Source organism: Rhinoraja longicauda, chromosome 18 (genome assembly GCF_053455715.1).
Source record: "Rhinoraja longicauda isolate Sanriku21f chromosome 18, sRhiLon1.1, whole genome shotgun sequence".
Lineage (NCBI taxonomy): Eukaryota > Metazoa > Chordata > Chondrichthyes > Rajiformes > Arhynchobatidae > Rhinoraja > Rhinoraja longicauda.
This window is the reverse complement of record NC_135970.1, coordinates 28,311,584-28,323,853: the sequence shown is the minus strand read 5'-3', so window position 1 is coordinate 28,323,853 and position 12,270 is coordinate 28,311,584. Positions and strand designations below refer to the sequence as shown.

General features: G+C 41.2%; 1 protein-coding gene across 3 annotated transcripts in view; it reads right to left on the bottom strand.

Annotated features, from left to right (window-relative positions):
• dennd2b (DENN domain containing 2B) overlaps positions 1-12,270 on the bottom strand; it is a 243,904-nt gene that overhangs the window by 77,953 nt on the left and 153,681 nt on the right. For 2 of the 3 annotated variants that reach the window (XM_078415402.1, XM_078415401.1), the window contains exon 4: positions 4,349-4,503. The exons of the other annotated variant lie outside the window; for it this stretch is intronic. In XM_078415402.1, coding sequence (XP_078271528.1) covers positions 4,349-4,503 — 155 coding nt within the window. The remainder of the gene's footprint in view (positions 1-4,348; positions 4,504-12,270) is intronic. 3 annotated transcript variants of the gene reach the window in all.

The following is a 12,270-nucleotide window of genomic DNA, read 5'->3' as shown; positions in this document are numbered from 1 at the left end:
AATAAAGGCTTTTAACTTCTCGAAGAATTCTCCGTGTCGCCTGTCTTAATTTCGAGGCTCAGGGAACCACAACAGTACCTGTCAACATCTGCCTTGAATATAATCAATGACTCTGCCTCCACCGTTCGAGATTGATAGTAATATACTGCTGTGGAATTCGAAAGATTCACGAGAGAGAAGAACGTCATGTTCATTGGTCGGAGGAGTAGAATTAGGCTATTTGGCCCATCGAGTCTACTCCGCCATTCAATCATGGCTCATCTATTTTTTTCTCTCAACCCCATTCTCCTGCCTCCCCATAACCTTTGACACCATTACTAATCAAGGACGCCACTCTCCTCTTTAAAAATACCCAATGACTTGGCCTCCGCAGCCGTCTGTGGCAATGAATTGCACACATTCGCCACCATCAGGCTAAAGAAATTCCTCATCTCCTTTCTAAACGCACGTACTTTTATTCTGAGGCTGTGCCCTCTGGTCCTAGAAACTCCCACTAGTGGAAGCATCCTCTTCACATCCAATCTATGCATGCCTTTAACTATTTGGTAAGTTTCAATGAGATCCCCCCTTCAAGCTTCTAAACAACGAGTATAGGCACTGCTCATCTCTGATCTCTTAAGAACTTCCTTATCTGTGCCTGAATTTGACAACTCCCCATTTTAAAGTTATGCTGCCGAGCTCCAGGTACCCCACTGGGAGGAGCATTCTTTCAGCATCGGTGGGTTACATTGGTGAGGCCCCATTTGGAGTATCGTGTTCAGTTCACCCCGTTAGAGGAAAGATGTTGTTACGGTGGAAATGGCGCAGAGAACAATTACGAAGATGTTACCAGGATTTGAGGGCCTGAGCTATAAGGTGAAGTTGAGCTGGCTCGGTCTCTTTTCCTTTGAGTGCAGGAGGATGAGGGGTGATTTTATAGAAGTGTATAAGATCATGAAGGGAACAGAAAAGTTAAATGCACAGAGTATTTTACCCAGAGTGGGAATCGAGAACATCTGGTTTAAGGCGAGAGGGAAAGATTTAATAGCAACTTTTTTGTTACACAAGGGATGGTGGATATATGGAATCAGCTGCCACAGCAGGTAGTTGAGGCAGGTACTATCACAACATCTATAAAACATTTGGACAGGTATATGGATAGGATATGTTTAGAAGGATATGGGGCAAACGCAGGCAGGTGGGACTAGCGTAGATGGGGTGTTGGTCTGCAAGGGCAATTTGGGCCAAAGGGCCTGTTTCCACTCTGTATGACTATCTACCCATCAATCTCCTTCAGAATATTAAATATTTCAATAAGTTCCCCCCGCATTATTCTCTGGATCAGTGAGTAAATGCTATTCTATGCTTCTGTGAGTGGAGGCATGGTCTGATCAACCACTTTTCATGCAGCAGCCTCTTTATCCCAAGAATCAAACGAGTGAACCTTTTCTGCACTGTATCCAGCTGCATATCTTTACTTACAAAGTGATTCTATATCGGTACACATTACTCTAAGTTGGTTCAGCAACCTAGTACATCAGCAGTGACCTATAAAGCTATGTCAACACTTACTTAGAATAGTGTGGTGGAAGGTAGATCCAGGCGGACTGTCAACAATTCGGCGACAGATTCGGCGACAGTTTCTTCCCAACTATTATCTCACTGCTGAACTATCATATCAACAGCTAGAGAGTAGCTCTGCGCTACTAGCTACCGATTTGGAGACTCTCGGACTATCTTTATCTTGCACTAAACGGTATTCCCTTCATCATGTGTCTGTACACTATGGGCAGCTCAATTGTAATCCTGTACTGCATAGTCTTTGCGCTGACTGGTTAGCACACAACAAAAAGCTTTTCACTGTACCTTGGTACACTTGACAATAAACCAAACTAAACTAATCGGATGAATCTGTTTAATTTCACCACCCATAAAGGAAGAGATCCCTTATTGTTCTCAGGTGACAAGTTGGGGTAATAAAAGAATAGGTTGGAGGAAAATGAAAGAGCCGCAAGTTTGCTGGGCAATATCGGTGAAGGGTTAAGAAATTATTTACAAATGCGATCACATAAGACGTTAGATACTAATGCAAATAAGTACTGACTTAGTGAAACATAAATGACACCAGTTACTGTCGCGATGATATAAATAAGAAAACAGGAACTGGTGCAATAAAATAAGAATGGGTCTGAAGAAGGGTCTCGACCCGAAACGTCACCCATTCCTTCTCTCCAGGGATGCTGCCTTTCTCGCTGAGTTACTCCAGCATTATGTGTCTACTCTCGACCCAAAACGTCACTTATTCCTTTTTTCCAGGGATGCTGCCTGACTCCAGTATTTTGTGTCTATCTGCGATGAAATAAGACAAGGGGTTTGAAGAGAAACTGGAAGTTGGTTTAAAATAATACAAAGTTTCATTATGGCACTCGACATAGTGAAGATGGCTGCTGATAAGATAAGCGCTCACATCAAATGAGGACTCAAGGGATCCAGACAATAAACAATAATAACAACAGTGAATCTTAATAAAAAAATAATTTAAAAAAATTATAAAGTAAGGATAAGATACAGAAGCATGCCTTGCTGAGAAAAAACGCTTGCTGGGAGGAACAGACGCACAGAGTCTTGGGTAGAGCCTCAGATACATGCAGTCTCTTGCCTAGAGTAGGGGAAATTGAAAACCAGAGGATATAGGTTTAAGGTGAGGGAGGTGAAGATTTAATAAGAATCTGAGGGGTAACTTTTTCATGCAAAGGGCGGTGGGTCTATAGAACAAGCTGCCAGAGGAGGTAGTTGAAGCAGGTACTATTACCACGTTTAAGAAACATTTAGACAAGTATATGAATAGGACAGGTTTAGAGGGATATGGGTGGTTTACTCTGGGATCTCCAGTTTCCTCCCATATTCCAAAGATGTACAGGTTTGTAGGCTAATTGGCAGATGCTGGTCTAAATCGAAGGTAGTCTTCTTCAGTCTGAAGAAAGTTTCAACCCGAAACGTCACCCATTCCTTCTCTCCCGAGATGCTGCTTGACCTGCTGAGCTCCTCCAGAATTTTGTGTCTACCTGATAACCACTTTGCTCTTTTAATCAAGAATGGGACAAGGGGATCTAAACTGTTTTTGCATAAATTGTAATTTGATTTTATAGAAATGGTTTTATCTGTGGACATCTTTTGTTTCCATCCTGCCTTATAAATATTCACATTCAGCAGGTTCTGCTCGGGGTGAGCAGTTCCTTGCTTGTGAATCACCAAAAAGTAGTCAAATGTCCTCATTGCTCATCATCACTTTTTTCTGCCTATTTTACATGACTGCCTCATCAGTACTCCCCAATGCACCACCTCACATTTATCAGAATTGAGCACCATCTGCCTTTTTTCAGACAATGTCACCATGACATCGATTTCAAATTGTAGTCCAAGACTACCCCCACACTGTCAACAACGCCACTAACGGTCGCGTTAAAAAATACATTAATAAGTACTCTCAAGCTTTTATTTTAATCAGTTTTGAATGGTCAAGTCTTAGTGTTATAGTCTTATATAGGACAGAAACTGATCCATTAGCCAACTAAGTCCATGCAAAACGTTTTGTCCATCTACACTAATCCTAAAAACCTTAAACAGGTTGTCAGAGTTGACAATAGTAAATACTCATTCAATTTTCTTTCAAATTTATTTTGATATTCATATACACAGCTCAAACTAAACATTCAAACAACTTGTAAGCAACTGCTTTTAATGTTTATTCCCATGTTGCAGCTACAATATACAATCTCTAAACAAATTTATATTTTATAGTTTACAAAGTGCAGTAATAAAGTAACGTAACTAGAATATAAACTGAAAATCATTTTTGAACAGGATTTTTGTGAATGACCGTTGTAGGGTAAACAATCGTGAGGGCTAATAATGACTATAAAGGGATGTGGATTGTGCTAATGTGGTGACAGGAAAACACAGCAAAGCCTTGATTATGCATGCACCCATCATTGTAACAGAAATTTGGATTTACTGTTAATGAATTTAGACTTGAGGATGAACATCTCATTCTGTTTGTGACCTAATTAAGTCTTTCCGAGTTCCATTCTTTAATTAAGACCTCGTTCTGCTATTGGTCAGGTCTCTGTGCAAAACCTCGTTATGTTTAATCAAGGTTCTGAGTAATCGTGTCATCTGAGAAAATAAAAATGTACCAAAGTCACAATTGACAGGTCAGCTTTGCCTGGCCTCCTGGTGCGCAAAGTTTAATAAATCGCCCGTTACTTCAAACGCCAACTCCGCGTGGCCTTTCCATTTTGCTCCTACAATGACCAATGATTTAAGATGCTAATGTATATCCTCACAATGACTTTGCTCTTGCTCTTACCTATGATGTCTTCATAAGCATTCTCTTCTGCTAAAGTGCTTTTTGAACTAAATCTGCTGTGTACTTCCAGAGGCAAGGTGGATGTACCATTTTCAGTAGGAGAAGGAGAATGCGATGAATGAAGACTGACAGCATCTTCAAATTCAAAGGATTTCCTTATAAAACACAGAGAGAGAAGATTGTTGTCAATAGATCAGCAATTACTTTTTTTATTTAGAAGCATGCAGTTCTTAAGAGTTTGCTTTACTAAAAGTAAAAGGGGCTGCAGATGTTGTTATATCAGTTGCTGTTGTCGGGCTGTTGTGTCATTTTTGTCATCTTTCAGTTACAGAGTTTGAAATTTCGTAGTTTACCTCCAGCAATCATCAAATTTACAAATTTGTCTGGAAAACTGACAGAAGTTAAACGATTGGTTCAATGGAAACATTTCTCCCATCAACTGCTCAACACCCTTCAGGATAATGTGTAGGAAGGAACTGCAGATTCTGGTTTAAACCGTAGAGAGACACAAAAAGCTGGAGTAACTCAGCGGGTCAGACAGCATCTCTGGAGAAAAGGAAAAGTTGACGTTTTGGGTTGAGATCCTTCCTCTAAAGAAGGGTTTCGACCCGAAACGCCACCTATTCCTTTTCTCCAGAGATGCTGTCTGACCTGCTGAGTTACTCCAGCTTTTTGTGTCTATCTACCATTCAAGATAAAGCAGCCCTTGTGATTAGCATCCTGCCCATCAACCATAACCAAACCATAACAAACCATAACTTCCATCATGTATTTTCATAAGATTATAAGACATAGGAGCAGAATTAGGCCATTTGGCCCATCGAGTCTGCTCTGACATTTGATCGTGGCTGATCTATTTTTCCCCTCTCAACCCCATTTTCCTGCCTTTTCCCCCAAAACCTATGATGCCCTTATCGTGGCTTCAGATTGCGCTAACAACATTCTTCAGCTTTGTAACAACTTAACAAAACATCAGGCCTCAAACTCAGGACATTGCCAGCTCGTACTTCAAAGCTGCACACAATCTAAACTTGGGAGATACTTTGTCTTTCCTTAAATATTGTTGAGTCTGGAGCTTCCTGCTCATTGTCGAGTGTGGGAGTATCTTCACCAAAAGGACTGCAGTGGTTCAAAGTTGCAGGTCACCACCATCATCTCTATGTGGTTGACTCTTGAATGCTCTCTGAAATAACCCAGGAAGACACCAATTTGTAGCATGGTCCCCACTACCTTTATCATGGAATTCGGGATGGACAACAATTGCTGGCCTTGCCAGTGACAGCTAGATCCTGAAAAATGAATAACTATTAAATTAAATCTTAGGGCTATGGTCCATGGATAATTAAATATGAGTTTCAGTACTTCAATAATAAATGAGACATGATGCACTAGTTTGATAAAATTGTCTGTGTTTTGACCGACCTCAAGCAATGGCATTAATAAATTGCATGAGAAACCACCGAGGTATTGCTGGGGTGACCTGGTTTGTGAGTTGGCTATTGAACAAAAAAACTGGAACACCAGAGAAGGTAATCTAACACAACTGTCCAGCATTTGCAGAACAGCTTTTCACTCACCAACTGGTGCTATATGACAAAGAGGAGGTTTACAGCCTGCAGAAAGTCCTTAAAAAAACCTCACAAAACCCCACTACCTCCACGTTAAATCACCCCTCCTTATGCTCACTATCTCAACTATATTCTTCAATGCTCATCAATTCAGGGATGTCACCACTGCTCTCAATCTTTAATATGTCCAGCACTCTGATGAGAAAGGACATCTTTTTCAGATACCCTACATCTCGGGTTCTTTCCCATGCTCCCCAAACTCAGTGCTAGATCTCAGTTCTAATTCCATTTTCCATAGAAATCCACAACTCTCCAATGGTCCCAAACACCTGGACCCCAGACCATAATATTCCCTGATATGGATTTCTCAACCATTTCTCTTGCTTCTTAGGATCCTACTCCAGCTGGCAGATGAGAGGGTTCTATTATCTTTAACAAAACAAACCCCAGGAATCTCTGTCTAACTTGGCTTCCAGAACATAGAGTCATAGTTATAGAGTGATACAGTGGAAACAGGCCCTTCGACCCAACTCGCCCACACCAGCCAACAGTGTCCCAGCTACCCTAGTCCCACTTGCCTACGCTTGGTCCATAACCCTCCAAACCTGTCCTATCCATGTACCTGTCCAACTGTTAAACAATGGGATAGTCCCGCCTCAACTACCTCCTCTGGCAGCTTGTTCCATACACCCACCAACCTCTGTGTGAAAAAGTTACCCCTCGGATTCCTATTAAATCTTTTCCCCTTCACCTTGAACCTATGTACTCTGGGTAAAAGACTGTGCATCTACCCAATCTATTCCTCTCATGATTTTGTGTACCTCAATAAGATCTCCCCCCATCCTCCTACACTCCATGGAATAGAGACCTAGCCTACTCAACCTCTCCCTATAGCTCACACTCTCTAGTCCTGGCAACATCCTCGTAAATCTTTTCTGAACCCTTTCAAGCTTGACAATATCTTTCCTATCACATGGTGCCCAGAACTGAACACAATATTCTAAATGCGGTCTCACCAACGTCTTGGGCGACACGGTGGCGCAGCGGGAGAGTTCTGCCTTACAACTAATGCATCGCCGGAGACCCGGGTTCGATCCTGACTACGGGTGCTGTACTGTACGGAGTTTGTACGTTCTCCCCGTGACCTGCGTGGGTTTTCTCCGAGATCTTCGGTTTCCTCCCACACTCCAAAGACGTACAGGTATGTTGGTTAATTGCCTTGGTAAGTGTAAAAAATGTCCCTAGGGCAGTGTTAATGTGCGGGAATCGCTGGTCGGCGCGGATCCGGTGGGCCGAAAAGGCCTGTTTCCGTGCTGTATCTCTAAACTAAACATAAATCAACTAAACACACCAGAGTATTAAATCCTAGGTTCTAATTTTCAAGAATCTTAGCAATTGAATCACTGCCTTGCTCCAAAATATGCTTTCCACTTCTAACACTTTTGCAAATTTACCAACTCCTAGCACAAACTGAGAATTTTTATCATTCATACCGCATGTATCAGGTACAACCGTTATCTCAAGTTTGGCATTGGACCTTAGTTTTCATAAGGTTGTGAAATAAAATCTAATTTATTATTAGCTGCTATATTTATTATTTATGTACCCAAAAATCTTTTTGTTGCAGTTTAGTTTAGTCTGGAGTTTAGAGATATAGCGTGGAAACAGGCACTTTGGCCCACCGAGAGAGACCGACCGCGCTGACCAGCAATCACCCATACACTAGTTTTATCCAACATACTGGGGACAATTTACGGAAGCCAATTAACCTACAAACCTGCACATCCTTGGAATGTGGGAGGAAACCCGAGCACCCAATGAAAACCCACACGGTCACGGGAAATTGTACAAACTCCGTACAGACAGCACCTCCAGTCAGGATTGATCTCGGGTCTCTGCCGCTGTAATGTAGCAACTCTACAGCTGCGCCAATGTGCTGCCCCTTATTTTTGTTCTTGCTACATAAATAACTTTTATGAATGAAATGCAACTCATAATTCATTGCAGTATTCCACAAAGTCCAGATAAATTTGCAAGAACGAGGCCAAGGAATACTAACTAGAAAACTGTCTGACAATTATTTTAAACTGCTAGATTACTTTATGGTTCTTCAGGGTTTACGCAAACCATAATCATCTCTCAGATTTTCCATTTTTATTCCAGATTTCCAGCATCTGGAGGGTTTTTCCTTTATTTTTGACCTTTCATAGATAGATTTTTATAATTTAAAGCACAAAATATTTATTATTTTAGTTCTATCTGAAGAAAAGTTATCCCTAGTCCAATTACGTGAATGAATAAAATAATTAATAAGCTTTCATTTTAATGTCTAAATTAACTTTTAAATAAAAGTGCACCTCATCCATGAACTGATTACTAACATACACTAATCTACACTTTCAACAATTCAAACTGATTTGTTCAGGTGTCATAAATTGACTAGTTCTTTTTCAAATTGAAGCCTCATGCACTGGTTTTATGTCTAAACGTTTGTCATTATTGACTGAAATAATTTGAAGGATTATATACAATAGTGGTGCTTAAGAGGCTATTAGATAGGCAGATGGAATGCAGAGAAAGGAGGAACCTGGATCAAGTGCAGTATGTGAGATTAATTTATCTTACCAGCATGTTTGATGCAGACATTGTGGTCCAAAGGGCCTGTTCCTGTGCTGTGCTGCACTATTCTATGTTCTGTATGTTCACTCTCACTGTGAGTCTGAAGAAGGGTCTCGACCCGAAACGTCACCCATTCCTTCTCTCCCCAGATGCTGCCTGACCTGCTGAGTTACTCCAGCATTTTGTGAATAAAAACTATTCTATGTTCTATGATTACATTTGCTCTCGTAAATCTATTTGATTCTCATTTCATTAATTTTAATAAGCTTCTGCCATGTAGCATGAGGGTAAAAAGGCAGGTCGTATCATCAAAGATCCACTCCACTCTCACTGTTATCACTCTGACTGTTATCCTGTTATCGTTCTCACTGTTATCGGTAACCCTGATTGTCTAGTGGTCAAGTAGTATCTCTAATGACTTTACTTTAGATTTTAGACATACAGCATGGAAATGCTGGGCCCATCGGCCCACCGAATCCACGCCGACCAGCGATCACCCCATCCACTAACACTATCCTGAACATTTGGGACAATTTACAATTTACAGAAGCCAATTAACCGACAAACCTTTGGAGTGTGGAAGGAAACCCGAGCATCCGGAGAAAGCCCACACAATCACAGGGAGAACGTACAAACTCCATGCAGACAACTCCCGTATTCAGGATCGAACCCGGATTTCTGGCACCTTAAGGTAGTAACTCTACTGCTGCACCACTGTGCTGCCCAATTGTCTGGAAGGCACCAGTATTCTTGACGGCCAGGATTTGTCACTTTCAGAGCTGCGGCCCATGTTCCATTCCCGATCAGAGTAAACAGGATGTTATCCTATGGATACAATTACGAATACCAAAAACCATTGGGACAAATATATGAATAGAAAGTATTTAAGAAGAATACGGGCCAAAAGCGGGAAATTGGGACAAGCACCGAATGCAACTTGGCTGGAATGGACAAGTTGGGCCGAAGGGCCTGTTTCCATGCTTTATGACTATGACATTGGGAAGAGGGTACAGGAGCCCAAGTACGGCTTTCACCCATCAACCATCAGGTACTTGAATCTCCCTGCACAACCTTAACAACCTGAACCACAACCCTTCATCAGCACCAGACCATCATGGACTTTGTACTACTATGGTTGGCCAACATACTTTGGTTTTTGCACCATCATGGTCTAGTTTACTGAGAATTAGTCATAACTTATATCAATTTTGTTGCGGTCACATCTAATGTGCAAGTAAAGTTGCACCAAGTAAGAATTTTATTATTCGAGTTCATATCCGGTCCATATGATGAACATCTTCTCTTGAATCGCCATCATTTGTAAAACATCATTATGATGTAATGACTGGGTTTAAAGATGACACATTCACTAAAACTGTAATTTTATTTATTGAGGGGGTGATGAACCAGAATTAAAGTAGACGCTGATTAATAATGTTGATTTTGCCATCCTGGGGAAAAGGTTCTATCCATCTACCCTATGCTCCCATAATTTTCTATACATCTATCAGATCTTCCCCTAACCTCTGACATTTCAGAGAAAACAATCCAAGTCTGTCCAACCTCTCCCTGTGCAAGGCATCATTCTGGTAAACCTGCCCTCTACATCGCTTCCAAAGCCACCACATCCTACCTGTAATGGGGTAACCGGAACTGCACATCATACTCCAAATGCAGCCTCGCCCAAGTCCTACAAAGCTGCATCATGAATTCCTGAATCTTTTCATCATGTTTTTTATAACATGCTATTAACACGCCCCGAACTATGAAAGCAAGCATACCATATGCCTTTGTTGCCATCTATCTACTTATGTTGCTGCTTTCAGGGTTGTGGACTAAGACAGTCAGATCCCTTTGTACATTAATGCCATTGAGGGTCATGCCATTAGTTATATATTCTCCCCTTACATTTAAATTCCCAAAGTTAAGCACCTCACAACTTGCTTGGATCTCCATCTACCATTTCTCCACCCATTTCTGTAGCAGATCTATATCCTGATGTATACCTTGAAAGTCTTGGTCGGTCTTGGTGTCATCTGCAAACTTACTAACAACCTGTCTACGTTTATGTCCAAGTCATTTATATACATCACAAAGAGCAGATCTCAGTACAGATCCCTGTGGAACTCCACTGGTCACAGGCCTCCAAACCTTCGACCACAACTATCTTCTATCAGTTAGCCAGCTCTGAACCCATATGTCCAGGTCACTGTTAATACCAATGAAGCAATTGTGTTCAGTTACACAAAATGCTTTAGCTTTCAACATCCCTAAACATTTAGGGATGCTCAATACCCTGCTGAGTTATTCCAGCATTTTGTCTTTCCTTGGTAAACCAGCATCTGCAGTTCCTTTTAGTTTAGTTTATTGCAACACAAATCGTAGTACAGTGAAAAGGTTTTTGTTACGTGTTAACCAGGCAGTGGAATAACTATACATGATTACATGTGCCATCCACTGTGTACAGATATATGAGAAAGAGAATAACGTCTAGTGCAGAAAGAAATCCAGTACAGTCTGATTAGAGATAGTCCAAGGGTCGCCAATTAAGTAGATAGTAGCTCAGGACCACTCTCTAGTTGTTAATATAATGGTTCAGTTGCCCGATAACTGCTGGGAAGAAACTGTCCCTGAATATGGAGGTATACGTTTTCACACTTCTGCACCTCTTGCCTGATGCGAGAGGGGAGAAAAGGGAGTGACCAGGGTGAGACTCGACCTTGATTATGCTGGTGGCCTTGCTGAGGCAGCGTGAAGTGTAGATAGAGCCAACGGATGGGAGGTTGGTTTGTGTGATGGTCTGGGCTGCGTCCACTATTCTCTGCAATTGCAGTCTTGGATGGAGCTGTAACCAAACCCTGCTGTGATGTATCCTGATAAAATGCTTTCTGTCCACATCTGTAGGTGAGAGTAGTTGTGGACAGCCTTCCTAAACTTTCTAAGGACGTAGAGGTGTTCGTGTGCCTTCATGGCCATTGTTTCGATATGACGAGTCCAAGACAAATTGCTGATGACATTTACTCCTACGAACTTGAAGTTTTCAACCATCTTTACTTCGGCATTATCAATGTATGCCAGGCCATGTGCATTACAAATGTATACCAAGCTATGTGCATTATCAATGTATGCCAGGCCATGTGCATTATCAACGTATACCAGGCCATGTGCACCGCTTTGCTTCCTGAAGTCGATCACCTTCTCCTTTGTCTTGCTGACATTGAGAGAAAAGTTGTTGTCTTGACACCAGGTCACTAGGTTCTCAATCTCCTTCCTACACTCCGTCTCATCATTATTTGATATCCGGCCCATTACGGTGGTGTTGACCACGAATTTGTAAATTGAATTGGATTTGCACTTAGCTGCACAGTTGTGGGTGTGTCAGGAGTAAAGAAGGCGGCTGAGAATGCATCCTTGTCGAGTACTAGTGTTGAGCATTATTGTGGAGGATGGTTTGTGCATATTCCTAAAATTCCTACTTTATTTTCATTAAATATTTAATTCATTTATTAAATGTAGATAATTATTTGCAATCAGTTCTGATTTAGTCAATATTATTCAGGTAGCAAAAAAATAAATATTTAAAACATATTGAGGAGAGCATAATACATCTGAGACATGCACTTCGATCTACAACATGCACTTTGACAACAATTCTCATGAAATATCACCAATATGAAATTTTAACGATGTTTCTCCCCAACTGCTGCCTAACTGAGTATTATCACCATATGAATC